Source organism: Pinus tabuliformis, chromosome 1_2, assembly GCF_031772625.1.
Source record: "Pinus tabuliformis cultivar Carrire ecotype Pingquan chromosome 1_2, CPIR1, whole genome shotgun sequence".
NCBI lineage: Eukaryota > Viridiplantae > Streptophyta > Pinopsida > Pinales > Pinaceae > Pinus > Pinus tabuliformis.
This window is the reverse complement of record NC_142298.1, coordinates 778,303,584-778,328,928: the sequence shown is the minus strand read 5'-3', so window position 1 is coordinate 778,328,928 and position 25,345 is coordinate 778,303,584. Positions and strand designations below refer to the sequence as shown.

The 25,345-nt window shown below is 34.3% G+C and overlaps 1 protein-coding gene across 3 annotated transcripts; it reads left to right on the top strand.

The window, feature by feature from the left end:
- Positions 1-10,248: 10,248 nt before the first annotated feature.
- On the top strand, positions 10,249-18,742 carry LOC149208173 (uncharacterized). Of its 3 annotated transcripts, none has more exons than XM_089395946.1 (3): positions 10,249-10,389; positions 10,964-13,473; positions 18,652-18,742. In XM_089395946.1, the coding sequence occupies exons 2-3, from the start codon at positions 11,005-11,007 to the stop codon at positions 18,712-18,714; spliced, it is 2,532 nt and encodes an 843-aa protein (XP_089252072.1). In that variant the 5' UTR covers positions 10,249-10,389; positions 10,964-11,004; the 3' UTR covers positions 18,715-18,742. The 3 variants fall into 3 exon arrangements, with proteins under 3 accessions (XP_089252072.1, XP_089252074.1, XP_089252073.1); XM_089395948.1 differs by lacking the exon at positions 18,652-18,742 and adding an exon at positions 16,150-16,275; XM_089395947.1 differs by lacking the exon at positions 18,652-18,742 and adding an exon at positions 13,823-14,344.
- The last annotated feature ends 6,603 nt before the right edge of the window (positions 18,743-25,345 follow it).

Here is a 25,345-nt window from a genome sequence, read left to right as displayed (position 1 = left end):
TGTAATTTACCAAAGAAAACTCCTAAGCCTAGATAATCATGTATGATGTAAGCACATATGCCATACAACATAAAACTCCTCTCTGTTGTGATGGGTCTTGATACATTGCACACGTGAATCCCTTCCCATAATTCCTTCAATTATTCTACCAATGGTTGTAAGTAGACATCCATATTCTTCACTTGTCTTATACCAGGGACTATGAGAGACAACATAAGATGATCATTCTACATAGACAACCATGGGGGGATATTGTTATTGATCACTACTACAAGCCAAACATAGTAGTTGGTGTTTTGGAGGGAATATGGATCAACACCATCAATGGCTATGTTGAGTTGTAGACTTCATACTTCATCCTTAAATTTTTCACACCATGTATCCTACATATGATTCATGGCTATTGAATCTGTTTGGATTCGCATAACTTCTAACCACTTATGTATGAGGGATGTCATCCCTGCAACATATCTAATTCTTTGCAATCAAAGAGTCTTTGAATCCTTGGGATTATATACATGTGCCTTAATATCTTATGAGAAGGACCATGTGATTTACATATTTATTTAATTATGATACCTATCATGCCCACATTTTAGACATATCTCTTTCTCTTCATATTCTCCTCTATATATAATACAATCACTTAGATATGCATGATATGATATGTACTCAACACCCTACATTTTCAGTAATTGCTTTACCACTTTGCAAGTACCTGACAATACATAATCACTCAAAATAACCTTATCTTTGAATAACTTGCAATTGGTGGGGAATATAATTCTACAATGTCGATATTTAACATTCATAAATTCAACCATTTTTAATTTTTATTTTGTGAAAAAATATAAGCAACTTGATCGATCGTGCAGGTTAGTTACCTCAATATTACTAAGAAAGATGAATTTGACATGCCAAAATTTGCTTTCAAGTTCTACACCAACATCATTGTCCCCAGCTGAGTAGACATTGACTTGCCACTAGGTCCAAAGAGAGGGTTGGTGGAAGCAAATTTCAGGCTTTTGAATAAGGTATCAGTGATATGAGCATCATCCCCTAACTCATCATTTTGGAATCCATCTAACAACATTTCCTCCATGATAGTTGTATCCCATAAGTAATCATCCATACCAACCTCTATTTGATTTCCTGCATTACCAACTTGTCATAAATAACTACTATTGTTGTAGTCATTCTTAATTGGTGAATCTGGACGTAGTGGGAATTAAACAGGTGGTTGATTCACCCATTGTTTGTACACTTCCTCCCCGAGTATTTCTCTTAATGTAGCCTTCTCTCGAGTTGATATTATAGTGGGGTGCATCAAAAGATGGTAGATCGGTTGCTTATCATCACTAGAATTGCAACTCGAAGATGCCATGTTACAATTGGTAGGGTGAAGAGGCTATCCATTTTCATATACCGCTGCTTGCGATATGTTGCTCCTGATAAGACCTTCCGGTGGCTTTGAAATGGAGAAATATTTTATGCATCTAAACTCAATTCTAAATCATGATCCTACAAATTGGGATACAAATTTATTCAAATCGTTATGGATTAAAAAATAAATAGATAATCAAAATATAAATAAAATATGAAGTTACTGGATATGGAAAGGGAAAACTTCATGAAGTAATTTGATCAGAAATATGGAATAAGGTGGAACTTGAATAATTGGACATATTATTGAGATTGTGTCGCTGCATTTGAGAAAAATAAAAAATAAATTTTTGTGTGCATATCTGAAATCAATCTTGAGAACTATATAACTGCAATCTAAATTTCAATATAGTTTTCAAACCACTTTTCAAGAATAAGGCGATTTTAAGAGGAAAATGTATACTATGAGCTATTGTAATTCATGTGGATGTGCCATAAAGGATAATTTGAGATTAATGACATTTTATGTGAAAATAAAATTTTAGATACCTTTTAAATGCAACGTGTGCTTATCAGAACAAAGTTCACCAATGTGTTTAAAAAAATACAAGCATCAGAGGGTTCAAATAATACCCACATTGGTTTCTCGCATTCTGAAAAAAATATGTTATCATATTGGTGCTCTTCTACAAAAACACGCCAATGCATTCAAAAAACAACAACACCACTATGTACCTATTTCCGGATTTTGGAAAATAAAAACGAATTCGGCTAAGTCGGTGCTCTTATAAAAATTAGAGCATCGATGCTTTTAAATAGAAGCCACATCATTAAGTTAAAAAAATTAATCGCATCGTTTCAGGACTTCAATTTTTTTTTTTAAATTGTATCATGTCGATGCGTTGAAAAATTTGGCGCCCCAGCAATTGAAATGCAATTTCCTTATAAACGCACCAGTGTGCTTGATTATTAAAAACATTGATGCATAGAGAAATTGAAAACAACCATGATTTTTTATTTATTTTTATTTAAAAAATGAACAACATTTGATTTTTTAAAATATAATTTCATAAAGTCTTTTAAATTGTAAAAATTTACTCACTATTTCATTATTTTACCCAAAAATTCAAGGAAGTGATTTGCAAGAGAGACATACCATGATCATTATGTGACAATAGAATAATTTGGAGCAACAAAACTATTTAGAAGACTAGAGATGAAAGGTATGGATTCACACAAAACTCTGCATAGTAAAAGATATAAATTTTACTTTTTATTTTACTAATATTATTTTTTTGTAATTTATCTTAGGGTTTAATTAAAAGAGATATCATTTGCCATAGAGGCATACTAGGAGCATTGTGGAGTAGTAAAATATTTTGGAACCATAGAAACATCATATTTTGAAAGGTATGGTGATTCACTCAAAACTTTGAATAGAAAAAAATTTTAAATTTTACTATTAATTTTTTTTTAAATTTCTGTTAGATTTATTCACAACTCAAAAAGAAAAAAAAAATTAATAATTAATTAATTAATTAAAGCCCTGTATAATAAAAATAATACTATAGATTTTACTAGTAAAATTTTTTACGATCTCCGTTCCTATTTAATTTTAAATTAAATTCAGAAAAAACAAAAACAAAAAAATCAATACTCACCATAAACCCTTGCTTCTTCCTCCAAAATTTCACCTTAGGGTTTAACTTTCTTTGCACTTCGCAATTAGGGTTTTTAATTTCAGGCATTTTAGATTTAATGGGTTTGGGTACTTACTATATATAGAGTGTTTGACATGTAAAGTAGGGGAATCAATTATTGAATTAGATCCAACCCTATTGTACATCTGTATTTTTTTAAAATCAACTATATGTTCTGTGGCGCACCCTTTGTAATATAACACACTGGCACGCTCTGTGTAATACAATGTATCGATATATTGTAACACTGTCGATTTTGTCCAATCTATTCATCATTGTTCCCGGTGTAATATAACATATCAGTGAGTCTCTTCTAAATATCATTATTAAATTAGTGTAGTGCATTTAGCCTTACAAATGGCACTTTCAAAATTTAAAATTATTAAAAAAGAAAAAATCCATGAAGGTGGTGAACAATGAAACTTCTGGTGTGTTTAAAGGGATAAGTTAACGGGTGCGTTTATTCAGATAAACACACTAGTTACCAGAGATCTTTTTGGCTTAAAATTATTTCATTTATTTGTAAAATATATTTAATGGCTTTTGTATTGAATGGTTTAGGTTTTATATTGATAAAAAATGTCTCAGAAATTGTCAAGTAAAAAAAATATTGATCAACACAATGGTAGCACAATAAAAAAAGTAGAGAAGGCAAGTTCTTTGTAAATTCTTTATACAATTAATATGTTTGAATGATATGTAAGTTTAAGTAATATGTATTGATTTGTGTGTGTCATAAAGAGACATAAAATGAAGAAGGTTGATAAGATTATTTCTAATCTAAATGTAGAAGACCATAAAAGCCTCATAGAAAAATTGTAGAAGGACGAATGAGGTGAATGAAAAAATACTATTGCATAGTAGTTTTTTTTTTTTTGAATTTTCATTAATAATATTCTTAAGAGTATTATATAACAGGTTTCAAAAAACATATTAATTAATACATGTTTATTATTCTAGAGGGAGCAACAATAAAGGAGAACATCAATGTCATTCTAAGAAAAGAAAAATCATATAACATGTAAATGAAAATGAATCCGTCCTTAGCTCATCTGATGTGGTGTTGGAGGTGAAAGACGTGGGGGGGGGGTGGTGTGCGGGTTTACAAAACTATGAGGTATCTATTGCAATGAATGTATAGATGTACTTTCCACTTACAATACAAAAATCAATCCAATGATTCTAAGAACCAAATTATATATACACTATAGAAAGCGGTTCCAGAGCAATGGTCAATGAGACATGTCAGACTTGCAATAGAAAAAAAATAGAACAAAAAAGAATCATTCAAAAGGTAATATTCCTAGTTAAAATTATTTTCGAGAATTAAATGTATATATTACTATAGACCATTCATTTATTAATATGATTTTGTTATATTTAGTTTTCATATATCAATATAAAAATATTATACTACTTTTTTCAAGAAGATTATGAAAATCTGAAAAGATGAATGAGCTGATATGTTAAACATGCGAGTAGGAATGCCAAAAAAAGTGTACAAGGAGATGGTCAAAGAAATGGACATAATTGAATCATAGGAGGAGGCACGTCAAAAACAACATGCTTCAAATGTATGTAATCATGATTGAAATTATACATATAAAAAACTTATTTAGCATTAAATATTAATTTTCAAGTATTTTCTTGCAAAAAAGAAAACAAAATAGAACTCATTCAACACATAAAACAAAATGACAAGGAATAAAATGGTTGATTTCAAAGTTTGTAAGTAATTAGTAATATTTCCTTATAACAACTCAAAATTTCATTTTTGTATATTTTAAGCTGTTTTGCAACAACCATCCTTGAATGTCTTCAAATAGGTGCTAACGTACAAAGAAGATCCATTGAAAGAATTGATTGACATTGGGTTAATAAGGGTTGTGATTATATGTTGCCATATCAAGAATTAATTATGTAATTTGTAAGTATATATGTTGTTTTACTTCTCTGAGTTTATAATTAATGCAACAAAAAAAAATCATTTATATTAAATATATGATTTATAAAGGGGTTTAAAACATGCATGAAACAAAGTATGAACTACACCAGTAGAAGACTTGTTGCAACAAGGCATGATACTTGGTTTTGAAACCATGTGCATAGTTTATGAGTCACTTCTTGCTATGGTACATTGTTATTCGATTTACACTGATGTATATTATTTATTTAAATTTTCATTATTCTCACCACTGTAGATACAATCATTTCACTTTATTTATATGTTCGTAGATGGAACAAACTCAAGAAAATGAAAATAAGTGATTCAATCAACAAAAAATTCCTCCATATAACCCAAGTCAATGGAGTATCTCAAGCATTGATAGAAGTTCCAACAAATAATGATGATCTATTTGGATATCAATGCAACCTGTTGTATTTTTTGAGATAATTATCTGTTAAAATAAAAATAAAAAAATTGTTTATGTAATGGACATAGTGTCCCAATTGAAAGACATGGGGTTACCAATAACAATCCCATTTTGTATGACAAAGATCCTCTTATTTATATTTAAGGAAAAAGTTTTTAATCTATTCTATTGTGTTATCCAATGTCGCTGTGAAATGTGATAATATAAAAAATTAATCTAAACAGCATATACAAATGTACTAATCAAATTTTAATTTATATTAATATTGTTATAAGATGTATTTCGATTTTTTAGTGAATAATGGATTTAAAAAATTAAAAGGTCGATGTTTCTAAAAAAGAGAAAATCTCATACAAAAAATTAGTGTGTCAATAACATAAAAATGCATCGGTGTGTTATGTTATATAAAAGCACCATGATGACATATTTTTGCATAAACGGTGCCTTTTCAGAAAACAACATCACCGAGGAATTTATTTATTTAAGAACTAATATTGTTTGAAATTAATGCCCTAGTCCATTGTAATTCTTAGTGCACCATTGCTTGCATAGAACTAACAAACCGGTCCTCCAAATAGTATTTCCATCCTCGGTGCATTGTGAAAACTAACAACAACATTCCTTTTATATAACTAAAGCATCAGGGCATTTATAGAAACGATATCCATCAACACTGCAAGTTTGAACAATTTTATTTTTTTTGTGTGCCCCCGTGTTGTTCCTTACAAGAACGCCCTGAGGCATTTTTTATCTATTCGCATCGGTGCGGTATATATTATGCACCGGTCTTCTTTTCATTCAATCTCTCCATTCTTTTAGTTATGTATTCATCTCATTGAATATATATATGTAGTGCACAAGTGCTATTTGTTCCGTTAATCACACCACAAAAAAATTCTCTAAAACCTTTGGTCACCCAAATTTTTTCAGTTGTGCTGAAGTTTCATTAAAATATACGCTAAAACATTTTCTATCACAAATGTATGTTTTAGCATATAATTTTTTGACAATTTTTTTGAATTTTATGACAATAAAAACCTCCATTATAACCTCCATTAGAAGGTGTTTTCTTTGTAGTGCATTACAAAGATCATTGTGAATAGACATAAACATATGTTGTCTAGAATATATATAAGAAGAGACTGGCTCTAGATACTATCTAAGATTGAGAAGAGACTTAAGGGTTGGAGATTTCTATAGCTTTTTCATGTTGGTAGGCTTGTTCTCATTAATTCGGTCATTGAAGCCATACCAGTTATTTGGATGTCTCTATATTTGATTCCTAATGGGATTTTAAATTTTTTTCGTAAAATATGTTGTAGATTCCATTATATGGGCTAAAAGGATGATCATATCATCACTTGGGTGAAATGGGATAGAATAATGCTTCCAAAGAAATGGGGAAGTTGAGGCCTAAAGAACTTTGCATGTTTATCTAAAGCATTAGCATCCAAGGTTGGATGGAGGTTAATGTCCTCTTAAACTCTTTGGACAAAATTGGTCCATAGGAAATATATTTATCCAAATTGTATGGAGGATTAGATCACACCTCATAACAAGCACAGAACAAATGTCTCGATACTTTGAAAAGTAGTCACTGATCAATTCAATGTCATAGGGAAAGGATTAGCATGGAAAGTGGAATCAAGGGAATGAGTAAGACTAGGCTAGCATCCATAGATTTGTTATGGAGATAACTATATGTTGCCTCGTGATATGGTGTATTTCCTTCTTCCAAATGGAAGAGGAACCTTAAATCAGGTTCCTAACCGAGATACAATATCCATCCGGGTTTAGGGTTGTTAGATTCTCAACAACTAAATCTATGAGAAGACCACCATTATCAGTGGAAAAATTACATCATGTCCTCAAACATTTCCCGTATTTAGCTTCAAGATAGGGAGGATGAGCTATTATGGGTTCATTCTCCTTTTCGGCAATACACTTCGAAAATGGCTACTTTTTCATCATACTTGATAAAGAACTTGATGAACCTGCCTAGTGGTGGAAATTCGTATAGAAAAAATTTGTCTAGTGAATATAGACTATTGCAAGGGTGTCTTCTTGAAAATAAAATCCCAACAGGTGAAAATTTCAAAAAGAGGAGCTTTTTCGGCCCAATTTGGTGCCCCCATGCAAAGTAGCAAAAGCATCTATTGATCATCTTTTTTTTCATTCCCTTTTCCTAACCATATTTGGAATTCAATTGGAAATGCCCTATTTGTGGGCCTAGTTTAGAAAGGTTTATCTTGTAAGGACACATGGAAAAATTGGTGGAGCGAAAAAAAGGTTATGTAATCTCCCTTCTATTATTAGTTGGGGAATCTGGCTCGCTTAGAACAAAGTTATATTTTAAGAGAAAGAAATGATCCCTAACAGAGTAGCTGCACTGGTGCTTGCTATCTATGAGTTCATTCATGACGAAGACCCCAGTCATGGGCCGAGAATAATTTCTGAGGAACATGTGGTAAAATTGTGCCCTTAGGGGTACTTTGATGGTGCCTCCTAAGTGGGAGGAAAATATGGGGTTGATGGAATTTTTTTCATAAATGAAAACCACTCTTTAAAGCTCAAATGTGGTCTAGGTCAGGGCTCCAATAACTATATAGAACTCTTATGCCTCAAATTACTAGTTATTTTTGCTTGAGAAAAAGGGTGCCAACAATTACATATTTTTGTTGATTTGTTGATAGTTGTCAATTTTTTTAATGAAACAAATAGATGCCACATGCACACAATCATGCCTAACTTGGAGGAATTTCTTCGGTTAAAAAGAATTTCTAATCATATCACATTTATAGGGAGAGAAATGTCATTATTGATGAACTAACCAAGGTGGGTGCACACCAAGATTTGGGCACATGGCATATCACAAAACAAAATGTCAATGAGCTCTATGAATACTACCATAGACCATTCCTAGATGGGTTGTTGGTGGAAGAAGCAGAAGCTTGATGATATCTCTTATGTACTTTATGATTGTCATGGTTTTGTTTTTTCTATAACAATTATAAACCTCTACTTATGTTTCAATATGGCTCTTCAAGGTGAACTCTATATATATATTTTTTAACTTATATAAATGCAAGGTTGTTGATTTAAATCTTTCGCTTGCTTAATGTATTGACAATTTTGTTATTGGCTTCGAACTCTTCAAACTTTTTTATTATCCATGTTTTTTTAAGTATGGTTGTTTATAAAAAAAAAAAAAACTCTTTCTTTAAATGCCCACAATCTAAAACATGCAATTTTCACCTCTATCAATAAAAATTATAATTTTTCCCTGGAGAAAAAAAAAAAAATAATTGTTATATACAATTAAATATTTAATAATTAATAGAAAGTAGTTATTCTTTAATTCTAATAAAGCTCACTTGAAAATATTATATGGTAATATTTGAAAAATAAAATGCAAAATCACTCTTCAAAATGTCAATAATTTTAGGAACGCGACCATCATAATGAGAAGTGTAAAACAAGCTCTCCTCCATTATCAACATCATATTTGGACATATTGTGTCTTGAGAAATTGACTTGTGACTCTGAATTTGGTGACGTCATGTCCAAATATTCTCTAGTCGGTTGATCTTTGTATCAGTACCTTACTCGATCTCTCATTGGCATCAGTGGCACATTGCATGATGGCGGTAGCACCACCCTTCTAAGTCTGAGCAACGGTGTGTGCCTTCGCACGCATCCTTGGGAGTTATGCGATGCTTTGATACCTCACCATAAACCCGAAACACTTTCCTCTTCATCATCACAAGAGGCGGATTCCCTAATTTGTTGCTCGAGGCTCGTTCTTTTCCTATTTCACTCTTTCTTATTTTCCCTACAAATCCAACTCCAAATCAAAATCGTTTCTCTGATTTTCCACCAGACTTCCGATAAATTCGACTTTAGCCAGCCAGAAATGTTAAACTTATAATTATTCCAAAAACCATAGTATTGATCGCAATTTTTGCGCTTCTGGCTATACTCGTGCTGGTTGTCCATCTCCAAGCATAAGAAACGGAGTAATGGTTTTTATATTTTTAGGCCGATAGGCTTTCCTTTGAAAGGGACTTTCGTCGTCCCTTTGCTTCTCACACTAACACTTGGCAGGGCATGCCTGCCAAGAGTCGGCATAAACCCTCTAACCACCCACACCTTTGTCGGCAGAGTTCTGAAAGCGAGGACTCAACCCTCTCGAAAACCCAGTTATGCGGTCCCTGTTTTGCGGTGCACAGCTTGAAACCCCTGTTCTGCGATGCACGATCAACAAATTCGTGCTTTGGAAACCCTGTTCTAAGGATTGAGCTGGCTTTACAACAATAATGGTTCCTCCTCAGCTGCGGCAACGCAGTTCCATGGAGGAAATGCTGGAGGCAATCAAGGGCCGCGAGGATAGATCCCGTGACAACGGTATCCCTCCTGTACTGCCAATGCGGCCGACTTTGAAAGCCAGGCCTCCTTCTGCAGTCAGAACAAGAAAAATTACCCAGACATGGTTTAATCAGAGCAATGATCAAGTCCCTAGGGACGTTCAAGCTGAGATTCCACCGGTTGATGTTCAAGGTATCTGTATGAACAAGCAGAGTGAAAATATGACAAATGTTGATCAGTTTGAAGGGGATCCCTTGGCCGATGGTAGCGATAACGGAGTTGCCGAGGTTAATGCTGAGCGCAATAAGGGTTCAAAAGTGACAAGCAAACCCCTTTTCGCCCTGATGCCCAACATTGATTCGAATATGGCTGGGGGTGCTTTAAAGGATAAACAGGGCTTTAAGAGAAGGAGTAATCGAAGTCCAGTTGAATCACCTTACAAGAAGCCGGCGGGAACATTCAAAGATCGTTCGGGCGACAGCGATGATTCGGAAGCTGGTTCCTATCCTGCATCAGTGGAGGATGACGGGAAGTGGACGGATGACAGCGTTTCTGGCATGAAAAAGGTAAGATTGTTCAATACTATAGTTTATTTCTTCAAAGATGTTTCACTAAAACAAAAACATGTAGCCATGGATAAGCTCGTGGTTTAATTGCATCAGCTGCTTCCTTAACTGTATTTACGCTGCGGTCTTCAGTCTTATTATTATTATATTTCACCTTTTCCTGGAAAAAAAAATGGATTAAAACCTAATTTGTTAGACAATGCCCCGTTTCAAAATGAATCTATTAGTAAAAGCCTTTTTACTTTTGGTTATGATGTAATGAATCTATTAGTAAAAGCCTTTTTACTTTTGGTTATGATGTAAATTGATGTCTGAGTTGAAGTTTGAATGATTCTCAGCTTGATTTTTAATCTATTTGAAAGCCTTCTTTCACTGTAGTTGTGCCGCAGGTGTAGATAATCAATGCTGTTAATGTAACAAGATATAAGATCAACTTAGGTGTAAATAACAGCTGAGTTAAATCTGAATACCATTTGGTATTTTGCCCAAATGAAACTAGAAGTTATCATAGGGATATATGTATTTTGAGAACAGAGTCTGTTACCTCTTCACTGATAACTTGCGCTACCCACAGCGATTACTTGTGACGAGGGTATCGCAGCTCGTGGAGGAGGAATGGAGAAGGAGAAGCCAAAATCAAAGGCATCCCCTGCCATTACAGGCGATCATGCTTCTGCTGCTCATTCATCGCCTTCTTCTGCGCTGACAGACGGTGAATTTCTTCTGCACTTACTTCGAAAAGGCAATAATCAAGCAAACAATGGAGGCGGAGAAGGAGATTCTACCGATAAAAGGAGGAGGAAACAAGAAGCCATCGCCGGTTCTTCATCATCAGCCGATGAAGAGCCATGGCAGCTAAAGGATCCAGCAGTTGCAGCATTAGGCCCTAGCCATCGTTTCCGCGGGGAAGAAGTCATAGCACAGGGGTACCATCATCATCTTCAAAGTCCAAGTCCACTTCCACATCCACATCCACATGGTTGGCTGCACTTACATTCATCACCAGCGACTGCTGTGGATTACCGCCATGTTAATCACGACGATGCCAATGTTAATTTTGTTAGCGAGACAGATGCTCCATCGCCTTGGGCCCGTCATCCATTGCCATCGCCATTGCCGTGTTCCTTTGATCCATCGCTGCTGCACAGGCCACCAACCCAACTCCAGCCCCAACCCCAACCCCAACCTCAACCCCAGTCAGCGAGTCCTTATCATCCAGTCTTTCCTGCGGGCGGTTTTCAGATTCAAAAGCCCTATGATAAATCCTTTCCTGAGCCTTGTTCGTTTGTTAGCCCTGGTGGCGGTGATGGTGGAGGGGCATCTTCCGGTTCCCCTTTCAATGAGAATGACCATTTGGGTATCTCCCGGGTGCTCGAGGCTCCTTGGATGACACTGAGTTCGCTGAGGCCGCCACTGGGGGCAGGAGGTGAGAGCGGAGGACAACCACCAACTTGGTCTCATGATCCTCAGCCCCAGCCCCAATCGCAGCCTCGGCTAGTGTTCAGTGGCAGTAAGGGGGTAGCGAATCATCATCATCATGGGCCCACATTCACTGGTGATGTTTTGCACCAGCAGAAACATTGGCCGCAGTCGTATGGGAACGGGGCTGACCTTTTCCAACACCTGCAAGGGCTTTCTGAAGAAAACGGTTTTTTGCTGGGCAGTTTTGGTGCACATCATAAGCTTAATAGTACAGGAGGCAATGCTACTATGAATGAAATTGTAAGCCAAAAGTGTGTTGGGAGTGCAAACCTAAATGTTGGGGATTTTGCTCTGAATAGGAACCAAAAGTGCGTTGGGGGAAGCTCAAATGCTTGCTATCTTCCTGTGAATGAAAACCAAAATTCATCTTGTCAAACTGGATCAGTGCCCTGTCAATCATGGTCAGCTGTAGCTGAAGAGCCATTCAGCAGAGATGGAAACTTGATGTTTGGCTCAGTGGTATGCCAGTCTGAACGTGATCGCAGTGAAAAGATGTTAGAGTTGCAATCAGGAAATATTTTCCTTAACAATGCCGAGCTTCCATGCAACCTACAGGGTAAAGGTGCTGTGCGGTTTCCTTGTAGGCCTTCCTCAAGTAAACAAGTCTCAGGAAATAAAACAGTTCCAGAGGAAGGACTGCCTTGGAAAGGACATCCATCAAATCGATTAGTTGATCAGCCCAGAGTTTCGAGAGGAGCATCCACTCCATCTTCTGAGCAAGTGATTATAAAGGATAAAAGAGGTTTGGATCAAGAAAGTAGAAATGCTGTGCGCAACCAAAAATCTACTTCTCGCATTGCAAATACATTTGATACAGATGACAGGAAAAAGGGACCAGAAATTAAATCCTATGTGCAAATCGAAAGGAACAGTAACCAAAGTATTGCCCGGCGCATCAGACATGGCCAATCAGATATAATTGGAAAGGATGACATCAGAAATGGAACAGCACAACGGGTGATCAAAGAAAGGCATGCCAGGGAAACGGGCAAACAGTCAGTGGAAGTTATTGCAAATGGAGAGGGCATGGGGAATCACTCTTTGAAATCTCGAGGAAGAGGTATATACAGGCATCGGGATGACTTTGAGAAATGCGGGGAAATTGAGCAAGAATGGGATATGAAAGAGTCACAAACCAAGGATCAAAAGCAATCTGGTGTTTCTGATTCATTCTCAACCATTACTGATCATTTATCTGCTTTGGAGGTGAATGAATTTGGTCACTGCAAATTTAATGACGACTTGAAAAAGCATATCCTTAGTAGGATATCTGATGATGCATCTTGCAGTCAACCAGTTACCTCTGAACTGGAAAATCCCCGTTCCTCTTCTGGGAGCAATTTGCATTCTGTTCCAGCATCACAAATGGAAAAATCTCAAAGACAATTCCACGGGGTTGCTCTTTCTGATGGAAACCAGAGGTCTAGGATTGAAAGAAGGCGGCAAGGAAAACACTTCTCAAATTTAACTGGATGTAGATATCAGGATTTTGATAAAGAAGATACTGGCAGGTTTGGTGGAGAAAACCAACCGTCCAGTGATCACGATTCGCGAGATAAATATTGCAATGAAAATAGGTCAATTGTCCCTCGATTCCACAAGGTAAGAAAACAGATTCTTGATGCTTGATTCTCGTGTGTGTCTTGTTTGGAATCTGGATATAGATATCCTCTAAGAAACGCTTCCTTTCTTATTTGATGACAGTGCAATAGGAATGGCATATAAACCTCCAATTTCACTTTTCTATTTTTTTCTGTCTCAAGTCTTTAAAGTTCTGTGAATATGTTGACAGTAATTTACCCTTATGATGTTGTTGCTTATTGTTATTTCTCATCAGCGGCAGAGCTTTGTTTCCATCACTGAAGTAGAGCGATTTTTAATGTTGTGTTCTTTGTCTTTTAGACGTCACAAGCTTGCCATATATAATTTCATTACCTTTTATGCCCTTTAGGTGGTTGATTTGATTATCAAGTGATGTGTGCTCATGGGCAGAAATGCACAGGGCATCAGAGGCCACACAAAAAGTAGGCACAATTATGCATGTGCTGTGCACTTTTCATTACATGTGAATAAAATCTATATGCACACTACAAAGCGTATAACATTTTGGGAAGATGAGTCTATAGTGCATGCGTAACAAGTCATCTTGAAGTTGTTAGAATTAAAGCTAAAGGCGAAAAGCATAAAGCTAGGTGCAAGTTCTCATCATTTTCTCCCTGCTTAGAGGGAACTGTTCCCAGCTTCTGCTAACCTAAGGGGTACTCAATTTCCATGAAGTACATAATACTCTCTTGACTCTGTGTAGTTGGGGTCTTGACATGGACCCATATCTTCTGATTTTGGGGTCTGAAAATCTTCTGAACGTGGACTGCTTGAATCAAGTGTGGAACAGTCTGTCATGCTGGAGTTCAAAGTAGAAAACTGCTGACAGTTCTCCTTGCCAAAATATCCGAATTTGCTCTCGTGTATCATTTCCTATAGAAGGCAGCTTGAGTTGGTGATGTTCGACTCTGTGTGGATCCAAGTTGGAGTTGCTTTAATAGCTAACAAAATTTGCATTATGAAATTTTTCACAATATAATTTCATAGTAAAAAAAGGAAAAATAATGATTTATTTATTTATTATTATTATTTTAATAGCTCAATGGAGACCGCATTCGTAAATGCTAATCTGAAAGCAGTCATAAGCAAAAAGATTTGTTGTTCTTGTCTAATTTAGTGAAATCATATTAGTCTTGCTTACACCTGAATAAAAATTGCAAAATCCTCCATTACCTAAATAAAAATTGCAAAACCTCCGTTAACTGTTGCAAAATTGAACTCTTATATATTTTGTTGCACCTATCATGAAATTCACACAAGACCTATAGACATTTGGGTTCAAGATGCTTAAAGATGGTTTTCTGTAATTACGTGATGTCACCTAAAGTATTACTATTATGGGTGAACCCTTCAGAATTAGTGTTGGTACGTGGCATGTGATAGTTACAAATACAGTCAGAGTCTAGGATTACAAGTGACGTCAGGATGATTTTTCATTTTTGCAACTGTTTCTGGTAGATATAGATTACTATGGATCATTCAAACTTTTGTGAGCCAAGTGTGTACATGTGTCATGAAACGAGAAGACTTAATTCTGTCAGAAAGTTGGGGATTATGGTGAGTGCTTTTCACAAATAAGATAGATCCCTTGTTTTTTCTACTATAAGAACACAATTTGATTCATGATAGATCCCTTGTTTTTTCTACTATAAGAACACAATTTGATTCATGATAGATCCCTTGTTTTCTCCACTATAAGAAACACACTTGATTCAACTACAGTTGTGGTATTTGGATGGAGATGCTTCAATGTCAATTGTATCTGTTCTCTTGTTATATTTTAAGTCAAGCCATTTTTGGCTGACATGCAATCTTTTGAGATTGTTCCTTTTGGCACATGTTGGGCCCTAAAGAGTTGAGGATGAACAGACATTTAGTTGTGGGATAATTCTGAGCACATATTCAGTATGCACATTGCTAGGTACAAAACCCCTCCAGTGCCCTAGTATGGACAAATCTGTGGTAAATTTTCTTTCATTCACTTGACACCTGCACAGATCTGTATAACCATATTTTATTATATTGTATGAGCTGTTTGGAGCCAATTTTTGGACTGAAGCATGCACTTATAGACTTATAAAAATCAATTGAGTTTTGTATTTGGGTCAAGAGAAGTGAGGAGCTTTACAGTCTAGGGTGCAGGAGATCTTTTTTTGAAATTGAATTTGCGAAAATCAAAATAGACAGTTTGGCCATGCCGATTATGAAATACTAAATTGATAATGTAGATCACATTTGAAACTGGGCCGTTGAATCTCAATCGCCGTTCTAAATAAGTAGTGAGACTTACTTTAATCTCTGGAAAACCTTAGCTCTAACTATTGCAGAGCAATACTGAAGAGCGCAGATGCTCGAGTATCATCACATAGTTACACATTGCAGTCACTAGGGAAATACCAAATTTTAAACTATAATCAAAACTCCAACCAAAGAAAGTAATTGACAAATTACAAAACCCAATCCTGCTTTCTTGCATAATCAATATTGAACACGTGCACATCCAATTACCAAATTTTGCATGATCCTCTGCAGATTAATCTCCTTCCATTAATGAGCCAAAGGAGTAATCCAAATTGGCGATGCAATATCACCCTGTTTTTTTGCATTTCATTTCCTTTTTGCAAAAATGCAATGCATTGCATTGGTCATTAACTATAGATCTGTTGCTTGACACAGAGTTGTTGAGAGTGTTGGAGAAGGGGTGACTGACCTCAAGGAGGGTGAGAGTGTGCTTCCCTTATTTACTGGAGAATGTGGAGAATGCAGACACTGCAAGTGAGACGAAAGCAACATGTGTGATCTTCTAAGAATTAATACTGAACAAGGGGTTATGATAAATGATGGGAAGTTGAGGTTTTCAATCAATGGAAAACCCATTTATTATTATTATTATTATTATTAATATTAATGTTTAAATAAAAATAGTTACAAAATTATTTATAGATCACAAAATTAATTGTATTTTATTAAACATCACATAAGAATACAATAAGTATTGGTTTAAGAATATTATAATTTGACTTTCTAATCGCACCATACAACAACGGGCCCTACCTTATTTCCATCTGGTTATGGTTACCGAGATACACGCAATGGTAAATGTTGACATAAACCAAGTAAATAATATTACGGGGCCGACCTTACTTTGAATATTTCTCTAGTGGAAAGGAAGAATCCCTCAAAAGTGCTTAAAAAGGCAGTTTCCCCAAAAGCATTTTACCTGTCAAGAGGGCTTCAAATGCCTGGCCCATGAATTGGAATTTAACTATTAACAGATTTCAATGCTGCAGTGAATTTACTGATTGGAATTCCTCCACCCTCAAAAAACTATAGTTGAAATAGTATGCCTATAGACAGTTGAAGGCATTTGAATCATTTTTTTGTTAATGGGCATTTCCCATTTTCCATCTGCACTTCAGATACTATGTCGTAGAAGAACTGAAAACCAGATACCTTTACATTGCCAAAAGGGCTTTGAATATTTTACAATAAATAAGAAAATTCTTCGGCAGAAGCTCAAACATTTCACTGCCCATCTTGGCCATCAGAAGGACTCCAAATACTTTGCCTTCTCAATGAACCTGGAATATTACTCATCCGAACCTTCAAAATTCAAATATTTTTACTCCTTTGTAAGAAATGCCAGGCTACTACCTGCATGTCAAGGTAAAATTATGTTGAAACTTTCCAAATATGTAATTTGATTCTACATGTAGGAGAACCATCAGTGTACCATTAATCTCAGCGCTGCAAATCCAAGTAATCCGAATACTGATGGTATCAAGTGTTTCAAATTGATCATATTAGCACACAGGAGAACACGTTCCTGGAGGGATTTGAGAATTAGGCATTAAAGGCGTTTAGATAGTATTAGAAAACTTATAGACAGTAATATTTATGTATGGATAATATAATTCGAGGTAGAGTTCTACATAATAATAAAATTTTATGGATTAAAATATCTACTCATGACTGGGATTAAGCTGTAGACATAATTCTAGATAATAATGGGGAGAAAAATCTAGACAATAGGAAGAAATTAAAAATTATAATAAACATTTATAGATAAGGATGAAGATGGATTAAGCTCCCATTTAAAGGGGTTCAAGCTTGAAATCTAATCTTGATGTAAGGAAGCATAGAATAGACTGGGGATAAGCTTTATGGAAGAGAATGCCTCAATTAATTTCAATGAATAAGAATTTGGTTGTTGTGCTCCTGCTTATTTTTTTTTATTTCTAATGTTAATGGGTTGTTTTTTTCTGATGTTTATTTGACCTTTCATGTATTGCAATCCCATCAAGCTCATTCTGATTGCATCACCCCAAATTACTACATACTTCAGTGGACTTGAACTCCAATCAGACCAGACCCACTTCATCCCTGATATACCCACAACATATTCTGTAACCACTTCTGATTTTTCATCACTTTTTACTGCTACAGAAGCAGCTCCCCTCTGTCATAAAGCCCTGCGTTTGTTTCTATTCTTTTAAAAACCTCATTGACCAAATACAAAAAGATGCTATTTACAGCCCAGAACATCAGGATCAAAACAGTGCACAACATGAAAAGAATTGTTACACAAATTAGACAAAGGAACCATCAATTCCAATCTTATCAAAACAATCATATATATTTTATTTGTAGAAATTCAGACAAGTAAATAGAACATTTAAAATATTTGCACTGTTTTGCCTCTTAAAATGCTTGAAAATGAAAGTTTGAATTGTATCTTGGACAGAGCATAGATTAATAAGTGCTAAAAGCTTGCTTTGAGGGCCAAAGAAATACATAGTGTTTTGAATGGTGGGTTTGCCAAAATGGAATCTAAAACCACTATATTTGAGGACTTAAGTATGTAAAACAAAATACTTTGAAAAATACAATACATGAATTTAAAATCGGTTTCAAAATTTTAATAATGTTAATGTTTTACTTCTACTGTCAACCAGTAATGTAAGTGATTTGTTTTAACATTTGCAAATCACAAATTTCTCCACTTTTCATTTACCATGTACAACGTTGTAATTTACTTTTTATTTAGAAAAAAACAGTGCTGCCAATAATCTATTGAACCTATTGAGCTTTAAGTATGAACGCGTTCTACACTTACTATATTAATATGAATGGTTTGGTTTTGGTTTTGTTCTTCTAATATCAAATGTACTGGTACAGGATGGTCAACGTGGTTATTGCCTTCGTCACTACATACCTTTATATATGCTTGACTATCTATAAAACTTTCTTCCTTTCACTAATCCTATCGGCCTCTCTTTGTACCTTTTGGGACAATTGCTAGTATTTATACATAATTATATCTCGTAAGGTAGATATCATTAATTACTAAATTTTTAATTAAAGTTAATATTATGTTAATTTTTTTTAATGTTAAATGTTAAATTTTACAAATATTTACAACTATAAATCTTATTTTATAGAAAGAAAGAAATTATTTTAACATTCACCAGGTCAAAGATAGTTTATGGGGCAAATTGCTTCTCCATATGGCTCTTGTATTTGGCCCTTTCCTGTGAAGCTTCACAATAAGCACCTCCGCACCCAAGCTTCTCGACAAACCCCTGACTGAATATATTATCCCAAGAGCTAGGTACCAAAATATCTGCATAACTTTCCTTGTTGTCTTGGAAGGTCTCATTCTAAAATAAAACGATTTTCTATTTCAACTTTTCTGAAAAAACAAAAAATACATACTCTTTCTTCCAACATTTCTTTTGGCCTTTTCCAAAGCCCTTTTTCACAACTTACATTAGACTATAAATATCTCTTAGTACAATAATAAAAAAAATATATAGAATATCTCAAAAATAAGTTATTAGAAATTAGTAATAATAAACAAAATTTGACAAATTTTTTATTATAAAATAAAAATTTATAAATGTGAAAAACAAAAAAAGCTATTTTTTATTTTATATTTTTTCATATTTTATTTCTATTTCTTTTAATTTGATCGGTATAAATTTTATTTTAAATATTTACATTTTCAAGATAAAAAATCTATAAATTAGTTAATATTTAATTAACATGGATTTCAATTTGTCTTATTCTATTTTCATGAAACAATTGTTGATACGAGTGAGAAATTATTTAAACACGCGTTGACATCGGTGAGGAATTAGTCAAATACATATTAATACTTATTATTTCTTATTTTTAATAATGGGTGAAGTGTTCACTCTGATCGTTGCACATTTCATTTTTACATCACCGTTTTCTTCATAAATTATTTATGATAATAGTTAATTTTCTAAAATATATTAGTTTATGTTGTTAAATCAAAATTTGATAAATTAAATATCTTTATATATATAGTGGTAGTCTAACTTATAGATGAAATGATTTTTCACTGAAATATGGTGATACAATCTCAAGGAAGATTTTGATTGTTTGTATTTCAAAAAAAAGAACTCAATGTATAAGTGGATTCAACACCCAAAAAAACTTCTAGGGTACTCCAACTTTACATATTAAACAACTTAAACTCAAATTTTTAAAAATATCTATGAGATTTTGATTAAAATTAATTAGAATAATGCTTTGAAAAATGTCATTTCATCTATAAATTAGACTATCCCTGTAGATATATATGAAAACTAAATCATTTTTTGTTAGTTTTAATATTTATTATTCCAAATATTTTAATTTAATTTTTTATTTATTTAGAAAATGTATATAGCTAGTGCAGTTATAGAAATTAAATGACTTGGAAATGTTAATAGAGATCAATCCATGATAGGCACCAAAACATTTATTTCATATCTCACTTGTTATGATCAACCTAAATCCATTTTAAATCTAGATCTACCAAGTAGGGATCAAGTCAACAGCTAAGATGGATGTAAGTTGGCACTCTTTCATTCCATAAAGGATCCCTCAAGCCTTTAAATATACTTCATCATAACAAATAGCATGGGCCATGCAATATCATGTAAATCACCATAATTTTATAGTTTAATTTAACTTTATAATTTTATAGTTAAAATTGTAACTACTAATTTTTTCTATATAATTTTAAGATCTCTTTTTATTTTATTCTATTTAAATTAACCAAGTCAAAAAGTCAAATTGTTTATGTTGACATTACAACATCCCTACGATATTGGACCGGAGAGCCCCTCTTGATGCAATTAAAAAAATTCATAAAAAATAACTAAATTATAACATTATCTTATTATTATTATTAATTACAAAAATAATCCTCTTCATGCAATTAAAAAAATCATAAAAATTAACTAAATTATAACATTGCCTTAGTATTATTAAGAATTAAAAATAATTAATATATGAGTTAAAGATATATACATTTTAAAAAATGTAGCAAGATTCTTAATGATGGATATTGAAGTCCAGCTTATCATGGAGATTCTTAACATATAAATATGCTTTATTACAGTACCATGAGCCAATACCATGGCTTATCAAACACATGCCCAAAAAAATATTATTTATTTCATATGACAATTGTTCATGTGCCATTTTTTTAATTAATCAATTTGTTTAAAATGGAAAAAATGACATACTTCTTTGGACATAAATGTCAACCTTTAATTTGTGACTATTAATAAGGATATTCTAGAATATTCAATGGAGATTAAATCCCTACTATCCACCTAATAATTATTGATAGTAAATTAAAATTATGGAAGCTTCATTCCAAAATCGACACGCCTAGCTACATAATAATTTTTTTTTGTATGTTTTCAAATATTCAATTATGTTTCAATTTGATATTATCAATGTCAATTCATCTTAAATTCAAATAAAAGAGATTAAAATATTTAAAGCGTAATTTTTAAAACATTTGATTCCATGATATTTAGTAATTCCTTCATATTAAATGATAAAAAAATTACACCTTAAGAAATTTGTTCTCTCTATATCTACATTTAGTTATCATGTTTGTTGGAAGCATAATCCTCTTGGGTTATGCAAACTTTCTTATTCACTTGGGAGTAAGGAGAAATTTCTCATGTGAATGCCAACAACTATGAGAAGTCCAAGAAATCTCTAGGAAGATAAAAACCAAAGGTTAATAAAATTGTATTAATATGTATTCTTGTGAATAGAATGTGTCACACAATTTATCAAATTGGTCTATTATTTAGTGTGTGTTTTTAGTAGTGGTATCATAGTTAGTTTGAATAATATACCTATGCCATCTTAAACTTGTTGGAACTAATTTTAGACACAACCAATGTAATTCCTCTACTACCAACTCAGTCCTGCCATGTTTGGGATCTATGACCCTTCCTACCTTTATATTTTCTCATCAGGAAAAAATGACCCTCTATCCCCGCATTGGATATTCTACCACCAAGCCCATTTGCTTCATTCTCCACTACCTAGTAATCATTCTATGTGATGACCTCTAGTCGACCGCCAATCTGGTGAGGAAAATATCCAAGTCTGGTGAGGAAAAGAGTAAACCACAAAATTATCCTTGTCACTAGTCCCATAATCTATTCTCACAATCATTGTTGGTGTATCTAGGTCATTCTTGCTTTCTATTGAACATCCTTTCTATCCATTTCCATGGAAATAGACAAAGCAACAACCACCCAAAACTCCTCCATTTCAAAGTCATAAACCTTTGACTCCTTCATGTTGCTTGATTTGTTGTTTCTCTTCTTAAATACCCCCTTTGTACATGGTTGATGTGTAGATTCAACCTAAAATCCATTGTTCCATCCAAATAACTTATTTAATAACCTATGTTGCTATAAAAAATGCATTTATGCTTAAAGCATAGACAGATTCTCTCGAGATTGGAGGAGTTAATAGAAAAGTTCCATTTCTCTTAGAAGGTAGTGAGAAATTCACCAAGGATATATGATTTTTAGTTGATTTAAGCAATAATCCATTGTTTTAAGTGCACGATTGTGCAGGTACCCATTACTAGTGGATAATGGGGTAATTAAGGTACTCACTTTACAGGAAGGTGGGTCAAAAACCATAAGAATGGATCATGATATGTTGAAGGCCCTGTGATTATTTGTAGGGTTTGAGACCTATGGGTTAGGCATCAGCAGGTTATTTTTGCATTTATAGGACTTATGTTTTATGCTTTGACAAAAAGAAGAAGTTTCCTTTCCCCCATTGCATTTGCAGGTTACTCCTGCATTATTGTTATCAATGATGGATTCACAGTAAATAGATGGCTGGTGGTTGAGGTATTATCAATGGTGTTATCACTCCTCTAGATCTCAAAGGCCGAGGAAGAGTCCATCTGAGGTAACCACATACCAATCTTTTGACTCAGTAGCTAGCCCTACCAAGTCGGAGAGGGCTCTCTTGAAAGAATCACATCCCAGAGGGTTGTATGGATTAGGCTTTTAGGCAAGGCATAAAGTGTAGAGGTTGTTTTGATTTGGTTTGATTGGGTTATTGCTGGATGAGGATATTAGGTCAAAGAGGGTAGGTTAGGGAAAGTAAGATATGATTGTAGACATTCAAAGGGGCAAGGTAGGCAGAAGGCTTAACACTTAAAAGGTGATTTTGTGAGATGGCTTAAGACTGATGAGGAGTTAGGAAGAGCATAGGGGATGTATTCTTCCTAAATTGAAGAAAAAATGGACAAATTAGGATAATTGTCCCAAAACAAAGCATGACCAAACATGTATTATGCCTATTAACTTCAAAATTATCATATAACAGATATGAACTGGCTTATGAACGTACAAAAATTTCATACAAATGATAATAGAGAAGAAATAGTGCTAAAGATTCATGCCACGTGTATCTCAAAGAAATAGCTACAACTCACATGTTAAAACTGGCCAAATTCTGATACAATAGTGTCTCTGATCAATCTAACAGCATCTGACTAAGTCCAACCTCTGAAAAAAGTGAAGAAAGGGAAGATATAGACATCAAAATAACCTTCTCTCATCCTTAGGGGTTGAATCCCTTAGTTGAGGAAGAGATCCATAGAAATTTGAATTGATACCTAGAGTGTAAGGAGCTCTGAGTGATTCCTCCCTAATTACATTAGAGCTGATTCATTTGACTTGATGATACTTTTACCTGATGAATCTATCCCTAGGTAATTTATCCACATCATTATTACATTTACCATCCTTAATTACATAGGTGAAAACATCATTTTCTGAAATAAAAGTCAAAATTATAGTGAAAATTAAAAAATATCAAGAAATGGTCAAGTGCGCCATTTTTCTATCAAGTGCACCCTCATAGTGTCAAGTGCACCGTCCATCTTGCAGGTTGATTTTGACTGCCTTCCCGTTGTCCAAATTTAGCATAGGGTAGCTGATTGTAAAGCCCTTCAAGTCTAATTTCTAAATATGCCTCCAATTTGCAAAATGAAGGTGATTTGTCCCCTCAAAACTTCATTCTCCCAAAGCTGCTCTGTGCGTAGCGCCTAGGCCAAAATTGAGGCAGAAACATGATTTTTTGCTTGTTTTTTGCCCTTTTCACCTACTAGTTTTGCAAAATAAGGCTAGAAAAGTGGTTTTCTTAGATGTATTTGTCATTTCGCATCAAGTGGTGGTCTCCATTTTCTAAAAAAATGCCCCAAAAATGTGCACGTTTGACCATGTTGCTGATATAACACTGCCTAAGAACACACAAAAAATGATAGAAATTGCAAAAACGAGCCAAAATGCTTCAAAATTGGTGAACTAGCTGATGATGCTGTGGATAGGCTTGGAGTGAAGCCTCTGCAAGTATATCAAGTTTCTTTTTCTCTTCTCAGTGAGTTAGGGCTTCAATCTTTGCATTTGTTGCCTTGAGCTTTGCGCTTGCATTTCTTTCTCTTTTGGCATAGTGTTTTTCCATCTTTCTTTGAATGTCATTTTGTTGATTGGCCTTGTCTAGAAGATTCTCTAAATGTTGGTCTACCTTTTTAAGCCAATGCTCCCAGTTCTCATTAATCATGATGGAAAACTACTCATTCCATGTCAACTAGTTTGCAAGCTCAGCCTCCTTTTGTCTCTCTAGTTCTAGAGCTCTTTTCAGCCCTCTAGTCCTAGGTCTACTTTTTGGTTCTTTCTCTTGTTCATGTTCACCATACCTATCATAGGCCTCATCAAGCAATGTCTTGGCTTTCATTTCTTCTCTTTTTTCCTTGATGAGATGAATCTCCATGACATCATGTTTGGCTTCAAGCTGCTGGTTTTCTTGCTCATAACATGAAATAATATATTTGGACATCTCTAAGTTGGTCTGGAGCTCCCTGATAAGTGCATATTTTTCCTTGATGATAATGCTAGTGTCCTCATTGTCATCATGCTCATCTAGGTCAATCAGGTCAAAGTCTTTCTCTGTCTCATGGAAGTCCTCATGTTGAATCTTTGTCCTTGTCATATTTTCTTTGCCTTTGTGTACCTTCTTTGTTGGTGAAGAAAGAAAGGCCCCTCCCACAATATGTGGGGCAAACACATGCCTATGGCCTCTCTGATAAGTGTGTGCCAATGTGCCCAAATATACCCTTTTAGGCTTGATTACCTCAACCTGCTTAATTTGTTCTGCCTCACTAATCTTATTTGTGCTAGGTGACTCAATGTGCTCTTGTAATGGTGATGGTGAAGGAGACTAATATGATGATGATGCATGATTTGTGGGCTGGGATGGAGGGATGGATGTGGAAGGATGAGATGATGAAGGCATATTTTAAACATTCTGAATAGATGGATCAATGAATATGGGATTGGCTATGAAGGTACTCCATGCAATGTTCAGTTCACTTAGATGATAAAGGACTATGATTTTGATGAGGGAATGATGAAAAAGAATTTTCATTTGATGTTCATACTCTTTTTTCTGGACAATAAATGACATCTTATCAATGCTTCGGAAAAGGTAGTAGGGTATGTTGAGCATAATTACCCTAGTG

What these genes read in the sequence shown, in the direction of transcription:
- LOC149208173 (XM_089395946.1), top strand. Translation starts at nt 11,005, where the DNA reads ATGGAGAAGGAGAAGCCAAAATCAAAGGCATCCCCTGCCATTACAGGC. An exon ending in TTGTCCCTCGATTCCACAAG is followed by an intron (nt 13,474 to 18,651) that starts GTAAGAAAACAG and finishes GTACTGGTACAG; the next exon opens with GATGGTCAACGTGGTTATTG.